This window comes from Mustela putorius, unplaced genomic scaffold, assembly GCF_011764305.1.
Source record: "Mustela putorius furo isolate JIRA1106 unplaced genomic scaffold, ASM1176430v1.1 tig00000450_pilon_pilon_pilon, whole genome shotgun sequence".
Taxonomy (NCBI): domain Eukaryota; kingdom Metazoa; phylum Chordata; class Mammalia; order Carnivora; family Mustelidae; genus Mustela; species Mustela putorius.
Window position 1 is genome coordinate 7,060,283 of NW_025421385.1, and position 24,709 is coordinate 7,084,991.

The 24,709-nt window shown below is 51.4% G+C and overlaps 1 protein-coding gene across 3 annotated transcripts in view; it reads left to right on the top strand.

Annotated features, from left to right (window-relative positions):
* Positions 1-24,709, top strand: part of AGPAT4 (1-acylglycerol-3-phosphate O-acyltransferase 4) — a 116,952-nt gene that overhangs the window by 68,400 nt on the left and 23,843 nt on the right. For all 3 annotated transcript variants that reach the window (XM_004770838.3, XM_004770837.3, XM_004770840.3), the window contains exon 3: positions 22,141-22,310. In XM_004770838.3, the coding sequence (XP_004770895.1) occupies positions 22,141-22,310 (170 nt within the window). The remainder of the gene's footprint in view (positions 1-22,140; positions 22,311-24,709) is intronic.

The following is a 24,709-nucleotide window of genomic DNA, read 5'->3' on the forward strand; positions in this document are numbered from 1 at the left end:
CGCCCCACAGACAACCCCCCACCGCACCGCCCCAACTTTGGCTCTTTGTCTCTTCCATTTGAAGAAACACGGAGTCATTTTCTTCTCCAAAGCTCAACCTCTCCATTTCCTCCTTCCCAACCTCACACCGTCTTTAAAATCATGTCCGCTTAAGTCCTTCCTGGGCTGAAACCCTCCAGTGGCTTCCCATTTCATTTATAATAAAACGCAGAGTTCTTGTGGTTTCCGAGGCCGGCCTGGCCCGGCCCACGTCCGCTGACTCACTTCCTGCCGCTCCCATCTCACACCTTGTGCTCCAGGCTCTGTTCCCTCCTGCTGGGACCTGGACCCATCGGGCACCCCCCGCCCCCTTCAAACCCCACCCCGACCCCGGCAATATTCGCCTTTTTGGTCCACTCTGCGGTAGACCCTTCCCCAGCTACCAACATAGGTTCGCAAGGCATTGCCTCCTGATCCCTCCCCTGGCCACTCGCTCCTGCCCTCCGCCCCACCCCCTCGGCCTACCATATTTTCCCGGACTGTGCACACCACTCCTGCTCCCTCAGTGTTTCCTCCCCCCTGAACAAGCTCTAAGAGGACGGTTATTTGTTTTTCTTGTTCATGGAGGAATTTCCGAGGGCCTGGAGCCCGGCTGGCCGCCCGGGGAGTGCCCCTCAAATGTTGCCCAGGGACTGTGTCCCTGTGGAACTCTCCCTGCCCGTGACCTTTCCAGTGTCTCCTCTCCTGGCTTCTAGGATTTAACACATGAAGTTGAACTCTGACGCTCTGCTCTGGTATTCTGCTCTACCCCGGCTGCTTCAGACCTGCCTGGGGACGCAGATCCTGCACCCCAAGTCCAGCTGCTCAGAACCGGTGTCCCCCACACAATCACTGTGTGACATGTGATGTGTTTTCCCGCTACACTTGGCACAGACCCTTTTCTTCCACCTTTTCAGACTTTCCCTTCTCTTACTTCTCCTGATTTCCTTCCAACCTCCCAGATGCACCAGCTCCTGGATTTTTCTTAATGTTGCTTTAAATATTCAGTGCTCGGTGTCCACAGTGAACCTTACCATGCCCCTCTCAGTGTCCACAATGAACCTTACCATGCCCCTCTCGGTGTCCACAATGAACCTTACCATGCCCCTCTCGGTGTCCACAGTGAACCTGACCATGCCCCTCCCTGGTGCATTTCTCCATCTCCTCGAAAGAGAGTGTTTGAAGATGGTGAATGCAATTATTCAGGAGGGAAGTCAGGACTTTCCTTCTGTTCTGTGACTGTGGTTTCCTTGAGACCAGTTAAGCCGCGCTAGTCCTAAAACTCTGATACCTGGAGGCAGTCTTGGTTATCAGGATATGTCGCAGCGTAGGAATTATGAAACCTTGTAAGAGAGGGAGGGGTGCCCGGGTCCCCATGCAAGAGCGGGCAAAGCCTTACCATGACCAAAATGCTCCGGGGTAAATGCGATTGGACTCAACCTTGAGCAGCATCACATTCAAGACTTGCCTTGATGCCTGATGGGAGAGACTTGACCCGCTCACTGCCCATTGCATCTGCCATGAGAAGGCAGTTGGGGGCGACCGCAAGTGTTGAATGAGCCTGTTGGGAGTGGTGACCCTCCCTAGGTCTAAAGTTTCTACACGTGTGAAGTTTCAGATCTGAGAGATAGAGGGTGGCTTTCCTAGAATTATTGCTCATTCACAACAGTCAAAGACAACCGAGGCATGGCACAGCCGGATACATTAGATATCCCAGCGTTTCTTGTCTTCCTCTGGGTCTCTAACTACTTCATGCGGTTCTAGCAAGTATGTTTCCGCTGCATAGACCAGGAATACACTGAGGGAACTGGCGTCAAGTGCGTCTACAAACCTCCTTTGGCCTTTTAAAGATGACTGATTACTGGATGAGATACTAATTCTAACGATCATGAAATCCCTGTAATTCTAGATGGTTCTAGAAGTAGGAATGACTATGTATTCATTGCGGGACATACCACAATGAATGTTTGTTTGGAAAGTGTCTGTTCCAATTTGTCGTCCAGCCCAGTTGTTGTCCTGGGATGCTTGTCGTCTCTGGATAATGACTTTTTCCCCTTTCAGGGGGAAGACGGCCACTGGAAAGAGCTAGAATCCTACCCTGAAAACAGTAGCCAGCTTCTCATCCTGAGTTACTCTTCAACTTGATTTGGAGTTAAATGGAAAGTTTGCTTCAAATTCCAAATGTTTCCAGCATGGTCAAATTAAACTATGTTTTATTCTTGTGAAGAAAAGAATTTAGGTCATTTTGGACATAGATAATGTTGAGATCTCCAAGAGGCCCCAATACATAGTATCCTTCTCAGTTCTTTTCCTGAATAATTTGAGAACTTGAGCAAAGACATGGAGAGGATGGTAGCCAGAATGTTTCCTCTGTCCCTGATGGAGCCTGTTGGAAGCTATAGCTTTGTAAAATCCAAATGGGCCCGCTGACCGAGTCCCAGAATTGGGCAGGCAGTGCTGGCCCAGGGAAGCCTCCTAAGATCAAAGACCGCAGTGCCCAGAGAGTGTTGGAATGCTCACTTGAGGGGGGAGTGTAGAGCCAAGTCAAGAATTCCTGCTTAACCTCCCTAAACTCACCAGTCAGGGATTACCACACTTCTCCTAGGTCAGGTGAGTAAACAGGTGTTAGGAGGGCGGGCGTTTGCATAGAGAAACCAGAAGTGAAGAGAGGCTCCCATCTGAAAGGCGAGAGTGTCAGGTCACTTACCGTGGAAGGTCTTTCATTCATTCCTTCCTCAAATGTTCACTGGACCTCTACTCTGTAATAGGCACCAAGTCTGATGACATAAAGATGAAAAAATGTTTCTTTCCTCAAATAATAATAGTCTTGTGGAGAACTCTCTCTCTCTCTCTCTCTCTCTCTCTCTCTCTCTCACACACACACACATAGGAATGGTGAAAAAGTTTGGGAGTGAGGCTGATCTAGGACATGGGAACCACTCATGTAGGTTCTTTATAACACGCTAAGGAGCTCTAACTTTATCTTTCAGATTAGTGCTGTCTGTTAGAAGTACAATGAGAACCACATATGCAGTCTTTAATTCTCTGGTAGCCACATTGAAAAACTAAAAGAAATAGGTGAAATTCATTTTAATAATATATTTTATTACCATGATACATTCAAATGATCATTTCAAAATGTTACCACATAAAACACTGGATGGCACAGCTATAGACACCGATTATTAACCCCATTTTACATACGGAGACCTTGAACCACCTTGAAGGGAACAGACCCGTTTTCAATATGGCTGCTAAGGTTACTTTGCGCACTCTTACTCTGTGAGAATAAAGATTAAACTAAAATGAAAAATTAAACTAAAAATTAAAACCAACTAAAAACACTGAATAAAAAGTATTTTTGAAAATCTTCTTCAAAGTAGCAAAATGCTGTCAAGGTGGCAGGACATACCAGGCAACATCTAAAGGAAGAAAGGAGCCAAGAGAGTTCTGGTAATTTTGAAGGTGAGAAAGGAGAGAGAAGAAAGTCACCTTGGAAACGTGGGGCCAGCAGAGTGCATAGAACAGGATGGTCACTAGAAGTCCGGGAAGGAGAGCAGTGCGCCACCCCATACACGGTACAGCTCTGGTCCCAATGGCGTAGGCTTTGGGCCTCAAGGTGGAAGCACCATTTCTGCCTTCAAGACTGAAGAAAAGGCTTGCCAAAGTCATCCCCTAGAAGAGGTCGAGTCAGTGATCCAGCCCAGTCTGTGCTAACTCCAGAGTTTGAACTTACTGAGGGAACAGTAACCTCCTTGGGGCCTAATTGTGTCCACATTAACTGAAACTCTCTTCTGCAACAACATCTTTACCCTCTGGGATGACGCAGATGCAATCTGTCAGCTCATGTAACCTGTATCGGACGAAATCTCGGTTATTGATATTTTAAACGTCAATCGGCAAAAGTCAAATGCAATTTAACCTTTACTGTGTCCTTACCCTAATGACTCAATTGATGTCTCCAGGACTGTGACAGGTGGGAAATGTATATAGACATCTATAATCTTGTCTGGCTCTAGTTTCACCAGCCTTCAGAGCTGCTGGGAGTGGAAAACCTCTCCACGCGTACCTGAGATGTTGGCCGCCTTCTCTCTCTGCCGCTTGGCATCCTAACTTCCGTGGTCTGGAGGCTTGGCCCCCTTGATCAGAGTCTTGCTTCTCTACACTCGAGTTTATACTGTGATGGTATAATTGTCCCAGTTTTGCTCAGTTCCTAAGTACCAAATTTCTACTGTTCTACCTATTTCTTCCCCTTAATTTGCAGACAGCAAAGTGGTTAAGAGTGTGGGGTTTGGGTCCACTGGGCCTAGGTTGAGTCTGGCTCTGTGACCCTAGCTGTCTACTCAAGTCCTCTACACTTTGGTGTTCTCATATGTAAAAAGGGTCTACTATAACTGCCTCTTTCGATAAGATAATGTTTGTAAACATTGTCGCTATGCATAGCCCATAACGAGCACTTAGTCAATACGCTATGATACCTGGAAACCAGGCATTAGCCTTGTTAATGTTATGTGTCCTTATAGGATTCAGCAATCAAGGTAGTGATGCGGGGGAGTTTTGAACCCAAGAGTAGCAGCGAGTCTAACTGAGTTCTATTTGTGGGGAATCTAGATTGGAAAGACTGTTTGCCTCTGAATATATTTGTCAAGAACAAAGAACAAGTCTTGACTACCATTACAGCCTTAGATTAGAGTCTGTTGGATAAAACAGATCAAATTATGGCTCAAGAGCCAATGCCATGGACTCTCCTAATAATGGCTTTCTTTCTGCCTGCCTTTCCCCTAGAGATGGGTATTTAAGGTCGTGTTGATATCATTCCTTTTCCTGCTGGACCTACTAGGGCTTGGCAGCTGCCGATCTCCCCTTCTCGCCCCCACAACTGCAGTGAGATTTGAGGTGTTTGGAGTGGAGTGGGATTCTTTCTGCCGTCCTGGTCAGCACCGTAAGACCAGGCGTCTGACAGCACCTCAGTTTGCCTTCTTCCTGGCAAAGTGTCTCAGTGACTCTGTGGATGGGCCGTCGAGGACTGACACCAGCTGAAAGGCAGGAGAGAACATGCCAAGGGCAGAAACACAAACGGTAGCTTATGTGTCTTCCAGAACATTCTTTTACGCAAGAAATAGAAAAGGATCAACACACCCTGCCCTTTTTAAAATTTTTTAATTTTTTAAAAAAGGTATTTATTTATTTATTTGACAGACAGAGATCACAAGTAGGCAGAGAGGCAGGCAGAGAGATAGAGGGAAGCGGGACTCGATCCCGGGACCCTGAGATCACGACCTGAGCCGAAGGCAGAGGCTTTAACCCACTGAGCCACCCAGGCGCCCCCAAATTTTTTTAATGTTTTAAGAGTGGTTTAGGTTTATGGGAAAACAGAAAGTACAGTTAGCTCCTATGTAACCCCCTGCCACCTGCCACACACACACACACGCACACGCACACACCACACACAGAGTTCTCTGACCATTAGCATCTCGCATTAGTGTGTACAAGACACTCTCATACCCAACAGTTCCACTGCCCTAAGACTCCCCTGTGTTCCACCTGTGCACCCTCCCCCCGCCCGGCTGCCTGTTTCCAGGCGCTGTTCCCAGACGTGCTACGATGAGGGCAAACACGCATCTCAGCACGGATCAAATGACAAAATGGGACACAGAGCCCAGGCCTGCCCGCGTATGAGACTCTGGAGGCCAGTGCCAAGGTTGCCATTAGGCCTCTGCTGAGGGGACATGGAATGGGTGGGCAGGGGCTTGTGGGCAGGAGGGAGCCGAGGCAGGGAGCCCCAGGCTGCACCCACCAGCCCCCTCACCCCCCCCCTGCCTTGGTCCCGGAAGTGAACAAAACAGAGACCCCGGGCAGGTTACAGATGGGAGCCTCAGTCTCCGCACCCTGTGGCGGATATTAACCCTGGCAGGTGGCCTGGGGCTGGGTAACAAGGTGGAGTATGTGCCAAGCCCAGCTCACTGGCTGCACCCGCGCGCGCTCGCCCCTGCTCCCTCCTTCCTTGGCTCCCCTCTTATCGCCTCCCTCATGTCCTTCCTCTGTCCCCCCAATCCCCACACACCACCCCCCAAGTCAGCCTGGGCTGGGGTTACCTCGTCTCCGTTCTCCTGAGTCCAGGATGCTGGAGCCCCTGCCTCACTTGGCCTTGGGCTCTGGCGGCTGCAACAATCAGCCGTCACAGCCGAGCTGCTGGGGATCACGGGGGACGCTCACAGATGGCAAAGCCTCTTACTACTTGGCCTTGCTGTTCCCAGGGCTGTTGGGCAATTAGGGCTCAGTAAGGGGTCGTTGTGCCCACTCACTGGCTTCAAACCTTGATTAGGTAAAGCTCAACCAAACCCCAGTAGAATGATTTCTCAGGGACCTTTGAAATATTGGGATATAATTGAAGCACAAATTTATTATTTAACAACTGCTAAGATGCTCCAAAACACGTGTTCTGCATATTCATGAGGCCAGACAGGTGAGAAAACGCTGCCACCAACTGCCGGGAATCCCCGGTGGCAGCAGGACTCCTGCTCCCCCAGAGTCATGAACTTGGGGAGCTCTGTCTCCCTTCTGTCTCGTCATCTGTAGATGAGGGAGTCGGGCCCATCTCCCAGATGGCTGTCGGGGTCCCGCGAGGCGAGGTTCACGAGAGCCTGTGGGACCCTGGAGGCCGGTCAGCCCTGACAACTTCTAGTCCATCCAGAGCTGCCTTCCCAGACCCTCCTCAGTGCTCGTTGCCATGGCGACGGTGGTAAGGACTCAGACTGCCAGATTTCGCAAACAAAAATTCAGGCTGCCCAGTGAAATTTGAATTTCAGATAAACAACACAGAATTTTCTCACATGAGTACGCCCCAGATATTCCATGGCTCATACCTTACTAGAAGTGTATCTTTGTTTTACTATTACATGAGACCTACTTATGCCGAAAAATAACTTGTAGTTTATCTGAAATTCAGTTGCGCTGGGCACTTTGTGTTCTGTCCGACAACTTAACAGGGACAGACTTACCTTGTTGAAAACACAGTGAGATGTTTCACTTGAAACGGCTGATGTTAGGACAGATTCCGAAGTAACTGTTAGCCTCATTATCCCTTTTGAGAGAAGAATACCCAATTTATACGTTATTCTCGATAATTAAAGTTTGCCCCACTGTAGTTGGTCCTGTACTAGGAAAGGCAAAGTTAAGTACCCTGTGGCCTCCTAGGCTGAGAGGAATGTCTCATGCAAAGAAAGGTTTTTGTTTTTGTTTTTGTTTTGTTTAGTTTAATCTCTGCACCAAAAGTGGGGCTCAAACTCAATACCCCAAGATCAAGAGTCGCATGCCCCTCCCACGGAGGCAGCCAGGTGCCCCAAAAGAAGGTGTTTTAAAAAACAATTCCAGAATGGTTTCTTCCTTATATGGCCCTACGAATTATTTTGAGAATTGTGTATATTTTAGCATCTTAATTTTTTTGTATCCTTTTCAAAATTACGATTTATGTATTTTTCTGTGGATGATGAATCGGAGTTATGAAAATAGGCCTGATTATATCTCAGTGAGGGCCGGTGAGAGGAGACAGCAAATAGATGAACTTAAGAGCAGGAATTTATCTTAAGTAGATTCTAAAGTTTGCTTTAAATGCTCTTAACATGATTAGCAATTTCTTAATGTTACTTTAAAAAAAAAATGTTCTGGGATAAAGGACCCTACCACCCTTGACTGATTTTTTGACATAATCTGGATCTTCGTGAATGTCCTCTTACCTGAAACTCACACCTTACCCCGGTGTGACAAATATTTGTCTGTACAAGCCCTGTTCTGTGTGCTTCAGGCAGCAAAGCAAAGCAAAGCAACCAAATGGGCAAGGCTCCACCCTTGCCCATTTGGGAAGGAAACATGTGCTCTCTGGGGGGGTGAATACCTACCAGGGAAGCCTCCGGAACGTGAGAAAGACGAGAATCGAGCTGACCATCACCACGACTACCTGAAGGTTCTTTTGCAAACATTCGTCTTACTTAATGTTCACTGCAATTTTCAACTGACAGTGTATCATTCCTTTTTCACAGAGAAATCTGAAAGCCAGAGAGGTTGAGTAAGAGGCAGATGTTACAAAGCTGGAAAGCCATGGAATGAGATTTCAAGGCAGGTCTGTGGGACTTCAGTGTACTGCAGAACCGAGTCCCTAAACAGGGGAATTTGGAAGAGACAAGTTACTTGTAATGGAAGGGGCTGGGGGGCATCAAGAGAAACTTCCCAGGTAGATCTCCTTTGAGCTGAGGCCCGGTCAACAGAGAAGCTTTTGACGTGCCATGGAAAGGAAGGGCTTTGGAGCCAAGAGATGAGCTTGAGGAAGAGGCCAGACCTTGGGGGTAGGTAAAGAGTTCTAGGTGGTTCCAGGAACTTGACTTTAGCTCAAGGTGTGTGGTAGGATGAAGAGGAAGAGCCGGGGTAGGCTAAGCAGTAGGACTCAGCTAAGGAGTCTCACCGCCTCTGTGGATGGGGGGGGGGACCCAACAAGCGGGTTGACATGGTTAAGCGGGCATTGGGCACAGACTGGACGAGAGGAGACTGTGACGCTGGAGGCAGACAGACCAGATAGAAGGCCATCGGAAGAGACAGGGCACCACTGAGAATGGAAAAGAGGTTGGATAGCAGCAGACACAGGTGAGGTAGGGCTGGGGACCAGGGCGATGACAGTGGATGGCAGGGAGGATGTCGTGGGTTGACCCGATGACCCATGAGTGCGCCGTAGGTTAAAATTCCTGCCACAAATAAATGTTTGTTTGTAGAGGAGCCCTAGAGATAGCAGGAGGAGGGATGGACCTCCCCCTAGGCTGGTTGTACGTGGAAGACTTACCACATTCCAGAGTCTGATCCTCAGTGTTTCGGGCTATGACATTTGATTTATTATTATTTTAATCAGGCTCCAATGAACTAATATTAAGCCATCTTATGCTACACTTATGTATGAAAATAAGAATGCAGCTCATAGTCTATTTCTTAGTGGAGACAGTAAGATGAAGCGAATGCTCACGTTTGCTGATCAAGACGTTTTTGCCCTGAAGGCTGATGTACACTGGAATTCAGATCACATTCAGGAGGCAGATGGGTACATCTGCCATCTCAGCAAAGGGACTCAATGGTTATGCAATGGTAGGGGGGTATCAGCCCCGTGGGCAGGCCTGGCTTCTGCGTGACCAGCATGCCTTCTGGTTGATTCACTCTTTCTGTAGCTGTGTCCATTTCTTTACCTGAAGCTGGGGTCTGCGTGTTGGCCAGAAGACCCTTTGTTCTCTTAAAGGTGACTTCTGTTCATCTCTGCACGTCGTTAACATTTGTCTTAGAGGTCTATGCGGAGAATGCCATCTTGTGCCTTATTTCCTGGTTCTTTGGCAGAAACTCAGTGTGGAAGGTGGGTTTTGCCCACGCGCACATAGTGTACACCCAGCTTATGAATTGTGACTTCCATTCAAGGTTAGAGGGAAAGGCCCCTTGTTTTCAAGGAGAACATCTGGTCCTGAGGCTTAATGAGGGTAAAACATCTTTGTGTGTATGGGTAGGTAAACACTTCAGTATGACCACAGCCTTCAAAGTTCTTGGTTTTAAGAAAGCCTTCTTTCCTTAAAACAACTTAGGAAATAATTCTGGGAGAACCATTGTGATGGAGACCTTAGGAACAGGTAGTAGAAGTCTAAGCTTCCAGACACCTCTGGAAACATAAATAGCCCATTTTGGTCGTAGCTCAAGGAGGCAGAAGAGACCAGAAGCCCACGAACTTGCTATCACAAAGCAGAAGACACAGAGACCCCTTCATGAGTCAAGGGCGCTTCAGAATTTGGGGTCACGGGGATTTGGTCTGGTCTGGCAGGGCACTAGGGCTTGAATCAGAGAAACAGGGAGGGGTCGAGTGTGAGGGGTTGGAGGAAGCAGAGAGGTAAGGGTCTTTTCTGTCAGCCAGACCCTTCGAAAAGTGTTGGTAAATCCCCATTTCGCCCGGGTGTTACTGACCTCCCTTCAGTAAGAGAATTTGGAAGATTTCTGCCCGTTCCTCCCCATGACTTACGGGGACCTGGCAGAAAAAACACTTAGCAAGTACGGAGTCACTCAATCAAGGTCAGAAACATGGTCCACAGCCAATAAATCACCAAGCAGTCACCTAGCTTTTATTTACCAAGCATGGACACAGGAGCGTCACCACAAGCTAGTGGTGCCATTGTCCCCACTTTAGACATCAGGAGAGTGAGATGGGGGACTGAAGCTCCCCAGAGTCACTCTGCGGGACAGGGTGAGGCTTGGGGGCCCAGCGTCCGTGGCCTGGACTTGACGAGGTGACCGCATGAGCGTATTATGAGAGCTCGTTTCTACTCCATAGCGGGAGCAAAGGGGGAGAGATGGAGGCTTTCACTCAGAGAACATTAGACCTTCCTTTAAGTCGCTTAATAGAACGGAATTGAAGGGCAAAGTATTCTCAGATTGTATTTTACTCTTCATCCCTCTCCGAAATTAAAATGAAAAAATGGAAATCCACTGGCGGGCTTACTCTGCATCTCACACGTGGATGTCTCGCTAAGATGTTTGTTTCTTTCTCCTCGCTGCCTCGAGAGAAGTGGCAGTGAGTGCTTGAGGCAGGACTAGAGTGTTTTGGGGAACGCCCTTGACCCTGCACTCATTGCCTCCTCCACGTATGCTTGTGTGGGAGACGGAATGTGTTTCCTTTTGCTTTTTTTAAAATGACAGAACATAGAAATAAACAAGAGTAGAGAGGAATGGGAGGAAGCCCCAGATTCATGGCACCTCGATGTGACTTGAAGTATTTCGTCGTAGAGGCTGTGGTTTTTCAGGTGAATCCCGGACATGGTGTGTCCTGAAATGCCACTCCGAATTACCACAAGGTGTGTTTTCTAAAGAATAAGGACACTATAGAACAAACTCAACATTCTCCCCACTGGCAAAATTAATACCTCGGCATCGTGCGATACCATCCAGATTCAGATTTCTCCAGTGATTTCCCAGCTGTCTTGTTTTTGTTTTTGTTTTTAACATTTGGAGTGTTCAAGTCAGGATTTAAATAGGGTCCTCCCACTTGTCATGTCTTTTTCTTTTTTCTTTTTTTCTTTTTTCCCCTTCTTGCCTCTGTCCCGCAGAAGGTCCCGCACTCTGGCTGCGTGAGGGCCCACAGGGTGCGGTTTCACCCGCTCCTCCCTCCCTCCAGGGGAGCCTGGGGGTTAGACGTGAATGCTGGGTAGATCGGACTCCGTGGTTCTCCAAGAGGAGTCCCCGCAGCAGCGCCGTTCGTCACTGCGGCCGTTTGTCACTGCGGGCCATGCGCCTCCTCACCGTGGAGCGTGGTTTTTAGAGAACCAAACTGGTTGCTAATGATGTTTGCTGAACCCGAGCTACCACTGCTTCCCAACCTGCTGAAGTTCGATTTCTCATCTTGCCCAGCACCTGGAAGGGGTCGGGACCTCCTCTGGTGACTGAGTGGGAAAGTATTTGAAGGGGAATGACAGGCAGGTTTGGGAGAGAAGAGCTGGGGCAGGGAATGAGGACGGAGCGACCCAAGGGTGTGCCCTGCCAGGGGGAGGCTCAAAGGCCAGGGTAGCAGAGCCCTGTTACCACTACACCAGTCCTAGCCAGGACTGCAGGATCCCCTCGCTTGACTGATGTGTCCCAACCCCAGCCCCTGTGTCCCCACCACCGGCCCCTCCCTCCCTGACCCTTGTTTCTCAGCTCTCTCCCCAGGAGGTCCAGACCAGGGCAGGAACCGTAGAATCTCTCCCTAACCTTCTCTTCTCCGGTACCCCATCCAGCCTACCGCACGCCCTGTCTGTTCCACCTGCCAGAACCCAACTCACCCTCCAAGTGCCACACTCTCTACCCTCTCCCTGGCTAATCACACAGCCCACTCGCTGTCCCTGGTCCCCAACCTGAACCCGCTGACGTTATTCCCTCTGAGGCTGCCAGTCACCTCTTAAGTGTGTTCCTAGTCCCAGGCACTGGAAACATCCCCATGTACAAAAGCAGCCCTTGTCTGGCACAGGCCATATGTAGTTAGAGCACAGCATGATTGTGCTAAACTGCTGTGACAGCCCGAAAGTCCTCCTCGGAGCCCTCCTGAGAGATCGGCTTCCCGCCCCCTCTGGCCCCCTTCCCCTCCTGCTGCGCACAGGCCTGACAGCCATCTTCCAGGTTATATGTTTCTGTACCTGCGTGTTTGTGTCTCCCCTGCTGGAATTCGCTTGCTCCCTGCCCCATTCAAGCACCTCCAACTGTTCTGGGCACCCAGTGGGCTCGGGATTTGAAGACTGGATAAGTACGGTCAGTCCCATTTCCAGGACTGGGGAATCAGGTGACACCAGTGCCTCAGCTCAGGAATCTCTGAGCAGCTCACCCAAAGGGAGTTTCAAGGAGCCAGGCATCAGGGCATCAGAGTGGGGCAGTGGGACCTGGGGTCTAGACTCTTCCTTCCCCTCTTCTCCCCCTGAAGGTTTTGATTGGGGGTGGCAAGCATAGGGCTTCTCCTGGCTTTTATATTCTTCACTCGAGATGGTCGTATTTCTTGACGTTTGGACTTGCTGTTGGAAGCAGAGCCTGACTCTGCTTGGTAGAAAGCTGATTTTCCACCCCTGACATTATCACTCCATTGTTCATACTTTAAAGTCTTGGAGCGCTTTACTGCCTGTTCCCCGCCCACCCCTGGCTCAAAATCTGCTGCCCAATTCCCCTTGCCTTCATTTGGAAGGATGTGTGTATGATGGGGAAGGCAGGGGCGGCAGCCCCCCAACCCTCGCCCTGCCTCCTTCAGGCATCTGTTTTCATGGCCCCTTGATGCCACCTGCTCAAGGCTTCAGGGGAAAGTTACAATGTAGCAACATTACCTTTTTACAATTTGAACTTCAAGTCCATTCCCTCTGTTCCCTGCTAAGGGCAAAGCCTGCCTAGAAACAGGCACTTCATTGGGGCTGGGAGGGGCACAGGGATGAAAGAGATGGCTTTGCACGATGCTTTCTCCGAACAGATGAGTTTCCATCAGAACCCTGCGGCCTGGCTCCCCAACCTTTCCCTCCTCCTCCCCCATTCTGCAGAGCCTTTATAGACATTGTTTTCCATGAACGTTAACAGTGTACTTTGTGTCTGCGTATGGGCGTCTTGCTTTAGCATCATCCGATGGTCTGGGCATGGAAGTGGGGAAAGCTGGAATGCCCCCAGGTTGTGGACTGAAGTGGAGCGAGCACACCAGGCTCCCTGTCTGGTGTGGCCTGCGGGGAGCCCCGAGAGCTGCCTGTGGCAGGAAGGCACATGGTGGCACACTCCCTGGAAATGGTGCAGACAGAAGGATGTCCAAGCAGGTGCCCCAATGAGTGGAGCGCACTTAGCATCAGGAAGTTTGGAAGACCCGGGTCTGTGGCCTGGGATCTGAGATTTCTTGGAAATGGGGACCTGTGCTGAGCCTTGGAAGGCTGGATAAGAAGACGCATGAAAAAATGTTCATCATCACTAGCCCTCAGGGAGATTCAAATTAAAACTACATTGAGATATTACCTTATACCAGTTAGAATGGCCAAAATCAACAAGACAGGAAACAACATGTGTTGGAGAGGATGTGGAGAAAGGGGAACCCTCTTACACTGTTGGTGGGAATGCAAGTTGGTGCAGCCTCTTTGGAGAACAGTGTGGAGATTCCTCAAGAAATTAAAAATAGAGCTTCCCTATGACCCTGCCATTGCACTCCTGGGTATTTACCCCAAAGATATGTTTGTAGTGAAAAGAAGGGCCATCTGTACCCCAATGTTTATAGCAGCAATGGCCACGGTCGCCAAACTGTGGAAAGAACCAAGATGCCCTTCAACGGACAAATGGATAAGGAAGATGTGGTCCATATACACTATGGAGTATGATGCCTCCATCAGAAAGGATGAATACCCAACTTTTGTAGCAACATGGACGGGACTGGAAGAGATGATGCTGAGTGAAATAAGTCAAGCAGAGAGAGTCAGTTATCACATGGTTTCACTTATTTATGGAGCATAACAAATAGCATGGAGGACATGGGGAGATGGAGAGGAGAAGGGAGTTGGGGGAAATTGGAAGGGGAGGTGAACCATGAGAGACTATGGACTCTGAAAAACAGTCTGAGGGTTTTGAAGGGGCGGGGATGGGAGGTTGGGGGTACCAGGTGGTGGGTATTAGGGCACGGATTGCATGGAGCACTGGGTGTGGTGCAAAAATAATGAATACTGTTATGCTGAAAATAAAAAATAAATTTAAAAAAAAGTGGTGGGAAGACAGGAAATGGGGAAGAAAGAAGTGTGAAGCAGGAGGAACCGGCTTCAGCCACATCTGCAGTTGGTTGGGGACACAGTGAGTGGGGCGTGGGGAGTAGGCAGCTGCCCAGTAGGGTCTGGAGGTGGACAGGTGGACAGAAGGGGACCAGTACCTAGATCTGGTCTCAGATCAGAAATCCCAGCCTCGGCCTCAGGCCCCGTAACATGAAAGGTGCGTTCAGTTACTTAAGTCTCTTCCTTTTTATAGCGTGTGTCTGCTCCGTGCCCGTAGCAAGACCCCCTGGGATCCACAGCTGAGACCAGACCTTCCTGTTTTCTCAGCTCCCCAAATTATTCGGTTTCATATTTTTATTCCAGTTTTTTCCCAGGGCCTAGAGAGTGCTGGGTGGGTGCCTGTGACTTGACGGATGTCCCCCAGGTGAGAGGTGCAGGACAGGTGAGAAGGAGCATGGCCCCTCCCAGACCCCCCATTTCCTCCTCTTCCCCGTTCTTATAAGCAGCCACACGGGTACCTCTGCTGCCTCCTCACTCGCCCTCTCGTCTGTGCACTTCTCGCTTCCGATCCGTGAATAAGCTGAACAGAGACAGCAGAAACAACTCTGCGCTCCAGACCCAGTACCCCTACAGCCGCCCACCCAGCTCGGGTCGTCCCGCGGGTCCGGGTCCGGCCGCAGAAATCAAGGCCACAGATTGGGCGTTGGCAGCGCAGGTCACTTTCTGCACCACACACCCCTCCCCCAAGCGGAGTCGGCACCACGGGCCGAGCCGGGTGTGGCCCCCAGTGTAGAATTCGGGGCTGTCTGAGCCCGCAGGGAGTCACTACAGGAAAAATGAAGCCCGCAGAACTGGGCGATCTGAAAGTTTTTACATAGGGCACAAATATCAAAAAGTGCTGCATCGTATTGTAGAAAGCTTGGTGGTTAATCCTGCCTGTGGAGAGTTTGTGATTGCCCCGAAGGCCCTGCTGGCTCACTTGGCATCCCTGGAGGACCAGAGAACAGGGCGGGAAGAAACGCGCAGGCGGAGGGAAGGGGGGGGTGGAGGGAAGGGGGGGGGGACAAGTCAGGTGTCTGTGATGCGGGGACTGGATGGGAGGGGAAGGGAGGGACAAGGGGACGGAAACCAGTTTTAGCGATAAGGTACTGATAAGGTCCCCGATAAGGTACTGATAAGGTCCCCGCTGGGGACCGGAGGAAACCAGCTTCCCTGCCTACTGTTTTTTGGTTTTTTGTTTTGTTTTTAAGATGCCACCTATTGATTTGACAGAGAGAGAGAGAGAGAGAGAGATAGAGCGAGCGCACACAAGCAGGGGGAGCAGCAGTCAGAGGGAGAAACAAGCTCCCCGCTGAGCAAGCATCCCGAAGCGGGCGCTCAAGGGATCATGAAGGCAGACGCTCAACCAACGGAGCCACCCAGGCGCCCTCTCCTACCTTTAGAAACAGGGTTTCACGCTGTGAGGGGGATGCCTCCCTTTCTCCTGTGTCCCGTGCATCTCCTCCATCTTTAAACAAATAACTTATCTTTCCATCTAGATCTATTCTGAGGTCAAAGTAAAAGGGCTTGAGGGCTGGGGCAGCCCTGTCTGTGATCATGGTGATACGGGAATGTTCTCGAGGATCCAGACAGAATGTGAGTCCTGAAGTGACTGAACTCCTGGGTGTCGCCCCACTCGGCCAGCGAGGTGAGGAAGCTGAGGGGGGCTCCGGGCCCAGTAGGGGCTCCTGGCTGGGCCACTGCAGAGCCACCAGAGGCCCCAGGAGTGCAGAGCCCGCTGTCGCCATGGCGTCTGGGCCACTGCAGAGGCCTGCAAAAAGCCCGCCACGTCTCTAACCTGAGGCAGTGGCCCTGGATAAAGGGATTTGCAGGTCAGAATGGAAAGGACTCTTGGCTGGGAGAGCGGCAGAGAAGAAGAAGAAAGGGCACCTCCCGGGTCCCTTCTGAGGTCAGGGACCAAAGTTTTTTCATTGCCACCAGTGAAGGCCGATTCTAACCTGTCGCCACGTGTGCCCAACCAGCGAGCAGGTGGGGGGGACTCCAGGGTCTGAGGATGCCAGGTGGGGATGCCTTGTCTGTGCATGATGCCCCTGCAACCATCATCCATCCTATATGGACCAGTCACCACTCGCTTTCTCGGAGAGCAGGAACAGTCTGATCAAGGAGAAATGGGAGGCATCCCCCGGATGCTCTCGGTAATGAGGACATCCCTGAGGGACAAGCGTGGCTTCTTCACGCTCCAGAGTTTTCTGCCGTTTTTTGCCTTTTCTGTCTCATGGTCATTAGTTCCCCACGGGCAACTCAGCCTCACGGTGACAGGCTCCTTGGCTCACCAAACAGTCACCACACACAGTAGGGCCAGGCCTGGGAAGCTGGAGGTCTGCATGTTTTCTTCACCTGACAGCACCTGACCTGAAGAGTCAAATCCCAGCCACTCTCCCGAGCGGTCTTCCTGGGCAGGGGCCTCAGCTCTCCCGTCTCCTTGTGGCTTCCTACAGTCTGGGGCTCCAGGGCCCGGACAGAATGTCTTCTCCGTGCTTGGGGACATGAGGGGCAGGACCCTGAGGGGCCGTGTCCACCAAGAGACCCTGCACTCGCTCACCCTAATAGCCCAGGTAGGACTGACACACCACGGTGTCTGAGCCGGGCCTGGGGAGCCCCCGCGAACGTCGCCAGCTCACGGAGAAACCCCTCATGTTAGCCTCCGGGCCCTCGTCGGCCGCTGTCAGAAGGAGCCCCCCGCCCCCCGCTTCTGCTTGCGTTTTGCTCGGGTGCATTGTTTTCATTCCTAGCTGTACCATCATTTAATCAACTGCTCAACGACTGGCTGTTCTTGTTGGCTCAGAGCTCCTATTGCTTTTTCCTGGTTGCTTCATGAGGGTTGGTTTGGCTACACAGACGAGATGGTAAATGCTTTGGGGGCAAAGACCTTATTTCGCTTCTCTCCTGTTTGCTCTGGTCATGTTTGTCGTTGACTCCCAGCATCGTATGCCAGCTGAGACGTGTGCAATCCACGGCGGCTGGCAAGTGATTTTCCCCCGAACCCACAAGGGAAGGACGCTGCTTCCTCACGGGCATCCTTGGTGACAGTCACCTGCCCAAAGTCCTGATTAGAATCATCTACACGGTGCCCTTTGGCAACTTCCTCAGTTGAGTCGGAGGTTCCTGAGTGCAAGGAGATGAGGAGGGAGAGGGTTGGAGCCCTCCCGGGATCTGCTGCCACCCTGGGAAGGTGGTGGGAGCAGGCGAGGTGGGCTGTCGACGCTGCCGCTGGCAGACCCCCCCAGAACCCCGTGCCTGAGGACCAGGGGTGCCTTGCCTGCCCCGAGCCCGGGCGCCATGGTGAGGGGTGCATCTCACTCAAATGACAGATGTCCCCCCTCACATGGGACCAGCCTTACCACGCAGGTGCCCTTCAGCTAGGAAGATGGGAGCAGCCATACCACAGGGTAAAGAAAACCTTAATTCATGGTGGTATTTATAAGTCGTGTGTCATTCCCTATATAAGAACATCCAATGAAAACATCAGCGGGGAAGTCATTCAACTAAAGATAAAAGCTTTCTCCGTATCTACCATGTTGGGTGTTGGGACCAGGGTGCAGGAGATTCGAGAGGAGGAGACCCGGTGCTGCCTGCAGGATGTCACAAGGTCATTGGCATTACTGCCTGCTCCACGGGGAATAGTTATTGAAGGACACGCGTGGCCCCAGCCTGCAAGGAGCTTAGTATCGGTCCAGGCGGCAGCACACACACCCTCTCCTGCTCTGTTGGTTCAAGCGCAGATCGGTAGATCTTTTCAGAGGGCGATCTGGAAATACCTGTACAATTTTTAAATATGTGTACTCTTCAATCCATAATTCTACTTTTTGTGTATATCTGTGCTGGAGAAATACTTTCACAGATATTTTTGTCTAAAATGTGCATTTTCAAGGGTGTTTATCGCAATGTTTATAACAGTATAAAAGCAAGGGGGAAAATCCTAATCAGTGGCAGAATGGCCAAATAAATCATCTATGTCCGCCGCACGAACAGTGTTGCAGCCCATGTGTTACTGTTTAGGATGCTGTCATTCTGGCTCTTTTTGACCTAAAAAGAACAAAAAAGCAAAAAAAAAAAAAAAAAAAAACCAAAACAACATTTTCATATATTGAACATATATTAAAACGGGGATAATAATAGTGCCTCCCAGCCTCAGAGGGTTAATGTGAGGATTTCACACAATATGACGTGCAAAGCCCTTGGAGCCGTCCCCAGCACACGGCTGGAGTGCAGCCAATATTTGCTAACATCACTATGAATATGTGTCATCAGGGAAAGATCCAGAATATACCATTTGGAGAAAATCACTATATGTATATTTTTACAAAGGTCGATAAAGTATGAACCCATTTGTGGGTGGGAAACACATGAGTGCGTGTGTGTGTGTGTGTGTGTGTGTGTGTGTGTATCTTTGTGTAAATGCCCAGGAGCAGGACTAGGAGGCTTCCTTCCAGACTCTTTCTAATGGTGAACGCTGGACAAGGGAGCGGGTTGGGGGCAGGGAGGAAGACGCGCCTCCTCAGGGTTCCACGGGGGGCGGAAGTGCTGGGGGCTCCGTGGCCGCCTGTGCAGCGACAGGTTGCAGGGACTGGTCCTCGTTCAACCACAGGGCTGGCCAGGCTGCGTGGGCAGCTGGGGGTGTGGTCTCTGCAGCTCATGTTGGAGCCTGAAGGCCCGGGGAAGGCAGGCGGGAAGGTGTGATGGATGTAAGATGGGGAGATCAAGAGGTTGGAACCCCAAGCACCGTCTGAAGCCCTACAAGGACAGACTGAATCCCAGGTCAGTTGTCATTGCATCTGGTGTTGATGGCATGAGGGCCCTGCATGGGCCAGCAGACACACACCTGGCCCAGGAGTCAGGGAAGCTGCAGGAGGGGGGTGTTAGGAAGGGGAGGGCGCATTGCAGGGCCCCCCTCTGCTGCCTCTTTGAGTTGAGGCGGTGAATCAGCCAATCAGCAGCAACGTGAGTGACTTACACTTTCCTTCCACCTGTCAGACCTCCCAGGATTGTCCCCGCCCCCTCAACTGGAAACAAACAAACAGACCAAAAAGGAGTCTGGGAAATGTAGTCCAGCCTAACCTAATGGACACATCACAAAGCCATCAAAGGGAATTTCACCTTTTCCTCTATATATCTGGGATGTTTAAATTCTTTCACAATGTGACTCTATAAATGTATTTATTGTGAATAACAAAGAAATTGAAAGCCTTTGGTAAAAGGAAAGAAAAGTCTTTTTCCCAGTGAGATTTAGTGCTTAGTTATACAGCTAATAGTGCCCTGAGAACCGATTTCTCCACTGTTAGCTGGGGGGCCTCAGCACCGTCCCTGGGCCCCGGCACCCACCCGCCCTGCTTCTGCCCGGCTCTTCAGTCTGTTCCCACTTCAGCCAGAGCGAGCTTTTCAAAATGCAAATGAGATGCTGCTGTGTGCCTATTTAAAAATGCTCCAGTGGCTTCCCGTTGCCTTCATTATGAAGCCATAAATCATCGCTCCCCACTCCAGTCCAGAAGCCGCTGGAACGTTCTCCCTCCGTCTCTCTCTCGGTCTGGCTCCGGCTGGCTCTCCTCCCCCCACCCCTTCCCTCTTGCCTTTCGTGGTTTCAAGCCTTGCGTGTCCTGGTAATAGAAGGCTGGCCACTTACCGATCCCCTACTATGTGCAGCATTATGCTGGCTGCCTGGACGGCGGCGTCATCTGATTTAATAACCTCAGCTTGGCAGAAAGTCTAAATGCTTTTCATATCCCTGTTTTGCAGACAAGGAGAGGGGGGCTTAGGGGACATTGAGAAATGAGCCAGTGGTGAGCGGGACGCCCCAGGATCGGAGCCTGGTGTGTCTGACCCCCACATGCATGAATAGGACATTCAGCAGCCCCCCGTCCTGTGAACAAGTCTTTCCTTCCCTGCCCCACCGCCTTGTGAATGGAAAACTGCCCCTCCCCGCCCAGGCGGTCGACTCCAGGAAGGTAGGCATCCAGGCCACACCTCCACCTGGCATGGTGCTTGCACACAGTAGGTCACTGGGGGTCGTTACGAGCATCAGTACGCCGGCGCGGTGCCGGGCTCTAGACTCAGGCCAGCGTCAGAAGAACTGGACCATGCAGTCCTTGCACCCAGGGCTGTGCTTCATCGTCGGGGAGCTGCTCTCACGCTGGGTCCCAAGCTGCTTGAGGTCCCGGGGATGGTGCTGGGGCCGGTGTTCATCGCCCCCGCCTCGCCGCTGGTGGGGAGCGGCGGGGCCCAGAGAGGCATCCGGGAGCTACTTGCAGAACGACAGTGGGGTGCGATTCACAGGGATGGCCACCCTTACCTGGCAGACTTCCGTGTTCTGCTTTTGGGGTTTGTCAGTGCTCTGTGGCCAGTCCTGGAGTAGATCGGTCCAGCCTATCCTGTCTCTTAGAGGAAATCAGTGCAGCAAGATGAGCGTTCTTCTGCCAGGTGGTAGCAAACTGCCCCTTAGTCCCGGCCAGCGCTGCTGCCTGCCCCTCCCCCGCCCTCCCTGCGCACCTACCTTCTCCTTCCCGGACTTGCCACATGAGGTCCCACTGATGTCACCACCTGGTGGACAACTGACTGCAGACTTGGCGTTTTCTCCGAGGAATGGGCAGACACTTACTTTATGGTCCAGTAAGGGGAGGGGGTTGGTTCGTTTGGAATGATGATGCTGGATCCCGAGTGGCTGACCTGCTGGGACTTGCCTCTGAGCTTTGTGTGTTCTGCCCCCTCTGTGTCCTCTGCCGGAATCCTTGCAGAACCCGGGAAGTGACTCATTCTAAAGATTCACACTGCCTAGAAACTAGCCCGTGATGCCTTCTAGAGAGTTCTAGTGCACCTGTTAGAAAGTATCTGTCTCCAACCTCAAGGAGAAAGGTTTTAAAACATAGGTTTGCCTGGAGTCAGGATTGCACCTGCTTGTCTGCGTGTGTGTGCCTGTGCATGTGTGTACGTGTGTGCGCATGTGTGGACGGGGTGGGGGGTGAGGGAGTCCTCTGCTAAATGTGTACCCCACTAACCGGGGATCAACAGGGCTACGGCCTTGGCAGAGAACTCACACCCACCCATCCCCCTGTTGAACACCTTCAGCTTTCCAAATTCTCCTTAAAGCTTCTATGTAGATAACAGTTTTTACCCAACGTACAACTCTTTCTCTGGGCAATTTGTACCATATAGATAGGCATTTCCTGAAGCAACCAGGCGGGGAAGGGGTCACCAGGACTACAAGCCCTCCCTGAAGAATGAAGTCCCGTGGGTCCTTATTGCCTGCAGGAAGCACTGCTGTTTTCCAAGTTCCTACACAGAGTATTTTAAGTTTCACTCAGGCCCGCAGTGTAACGGCTCTAATGGAGCCTTGCTTCCCCACACCCTGGGTCTTCATTATTTTGGGTGCACACGAGCCTCATGAACAGGAGAGAGAAATGAGGTATTCAGTTCTCTGATGGAGTTTGTAAGTATCCTGATTAGTCATTTCCCAGGATCTTCAGAATTCTGGGCATCACCTCATGCTGCCTCTCAGAGCGCTGTAAACACGAGGGCCTGCGTTCCTGATGGAGTCGGGTTTCCTCACTGACTTCTCCCCAAGGCACTTAATCAAGCAATGCAAGTCTTTTGGCTTCTCCAAGCTTCCTCTCCTTCCCTGGATCCTGCAGGGGAGTCTTTCTCATTCCGCTTCTGCTTCTAAACCATGTCAAGGATGGGGGCCTGGGCGGCAGCGATGCAGACCTTGACCCTTACAAGTTGCTTTCTGCCCTGACTCCCGCCCCGCCCCGCAGAACCGAGCCTTGCTCACCACGCATGCACGAAATAAACGTTTGTCTGTTGTTGTGGTTTGTTCCAGAGCTGGTGATGTTGCTGGAGTGGTGGTCGGGCACGGAGTGCGTCATCCACACAGACCCCCAGGCCTACTCCAAGTATGGGAAGGAAAATGCCATCGTGGTTCTGAACCACAAGTTTGAGATTGACTTTCTCTGTGGTTGGAGCCTGGCCGAACGCTTTGGGGTGTTAGGGGTAAGTCGGATTCCCGTTTCCCCCTCGTTCACCGCTATGACTTGCCTTTTTGCTCTCGATCATTCAGGATTACAGAGGCATTTCCGGTTTCTACTGACGGAATGCTCTTCACCAGTGGCTTTGCATTCCCGCTTGGAATCAAGATGAACGTCTTCTAATGAGCAATAATGATACTGATTCGGCGATTATCACGTGCTAGATACGTTACACGCAATTTGTTTATTGACTCCTTGCAGAGACCTTTATGAATAGATGCTATATAGATCCCCTTTTTTAAAAAACCCAATTATAGAGGGTTTAAACCATCTGCTCGAGGTCCCACGGTAGACGTGGGTTTGGACTGGATTCATGGTTCGAGGCCACTCCGTGTCCTTCATCTCTGCTAAGGGACAGTGCTCACCCCTGCCTTTCCCTCTGTGTGGGCTTAAGAACGTGGAACCCCCAAGCCACAGAGTTTCAATGGCAGAATTCAGAATAAATATGAAATTCTGTGTCCTCCAACTAGTTGGACTTCTTGCATGCCTTTGGGGCTAGGCTCCCTTAGCGGACTTTTGTCACCTCGGAAACGTCGAGGTGTGTCCTGGTCACACCTGGATCAGATAGCCATACCGAAGCTGTCTCAGTGGGGAGCTCTTGCAATGGGGCTTACACTGTGGGGTGGGGGCAGTTTGCACCTGAACTTGGGGTTCATGTTTTGCACGGGGAGCCACCCCTGCGGACAGCCGTGGTGTCTGCTCACGTCACGTTGTTTTTGGCAGACCAGGTGGGACACGTCAGGTGTTCAGAGTGGAGGAGGTAGAAGACCAGCAGAGGAGCTGGGGTGACGGAGTCCCGGGTCTGACCCAGAGGGGAGGCTCCGTGGGCTCAATCCCCATGGGGGGCCCCTTTGACTCGGCCAAGGAGACCCTTGGTGAAGGAGGACATATAGCTTGGGGCACATTTTGTATCTGCTTTTAAACACTGATGCACTTTTAAATTGGGGGCAAAAGGAGAGAGAGAGAAGAAAACGTGCTTAGAACCGAGTCCCCTTCACATCTTTGGGACCAAGGATAGTCCTTATGATGCCGTTAAACTATCAAAAGGCAAGGGGGAGGTCTTTAGCCGTTTTTCAAGAAATGGAAGCAGTGAGTTCCATCACTGTTGCTGCCTTGAGACTTCTCGAAAGCTGCACGGCCTGTGGCTGAATCACTGAAAGGATTTCTAGGAAGGCAACAGGCCGTCCTGCCAACAGCGTTCTTTGTTTCCCTATTTATTCTTCCAGTTCCAACTCGGGATCTGTGAGCGCATGTGCGCTACGTGTATTTTCAGGAACAAGACGGAACATTCTAGCATCTGCCTTTCTCCATTTTAGAGACCCTGGGCAGAGAGCTCAAGTAGAGTTTTGTGGTTTTATTCTGTGCCAGAGGAGACATCCCCCGAAAATGTCCCTACCCGAACCCCACTGCAGATGCGGGTGACTGTGACTGGGCACCTCGCGTCTTTGCAGCCTGACTGCCAGCTCGTCGGTTCTCCTGCCTTAGAGCTGGACTTCCCTGCGTGCTGGTGTCCCACAGCCCTGGTTCTCCCTGGGTGCTTGAGCGACGGGTGGTGTTTCCCGGGCTGCCCATGTGGCTTTGAGAGGTGCCCGGGCTCCGAGTGTGAACGCGCACCCGGCCCAGGGCAGGAGGCTGGGGCACAGCAGGCGTACTGGACCTGCAGGCACCGGCCCGTCCACGTTGCCTTGGCAGCTCAATGACCACGAGCTGTTGCTGGGCGCTGTTCGCTGCGTGTACCCCATTCCTAATTCTTGTCACGTTATTACTGTTTACACTTCATCAATCAACTCCTAAAGCACTGGTTCCCGGATAGTAACGAGTAAGTCTGATTTCAGAGCTCTGCTTCTTACCCCGGGGGGGGGGGTCAGGAGGAAAAACTGCGGGAGCCTCAGGGCCCCGGGGGCCTTTACATCCCAAAATGACCAGGGCCACCTGGGACAGGGACCAGGCTTCCAGTCGCCTCCTGGCTTGTGGTCGTCACGGGCTCGTTCTGAGGAGTGGGAGCTGTCGGTACCCTCGCTGGGTCAGGGAGGGACCTGGCAGGAACTAACAGCGTGCAGGCGGAGCAGCAGCTCACAGATGCCCGCGGCCTTGGGGAAACAGGCACAAAAAGATGGAAAGGGTGCCCTCTTGCCTTGTGCTCAGGGAGGAGTAACGTGGAGAGGGGACCCAGGCCAGGAGAGGGGACCCAGGTCTGAGAGAAGGTCCCAGGTCAGGAGAGGGGACACAGGCCCAGAGATGGAGATGCTTTCAGGGAGCGGGAACTCTACCTCCATGTCACTTAGGGTCTCAGGTCAGAGACTTTGGAGTCCTTGATGGAGTCACAGCTTGAGCACAGCGCTGAGACTGGGGAGGGCCACATGG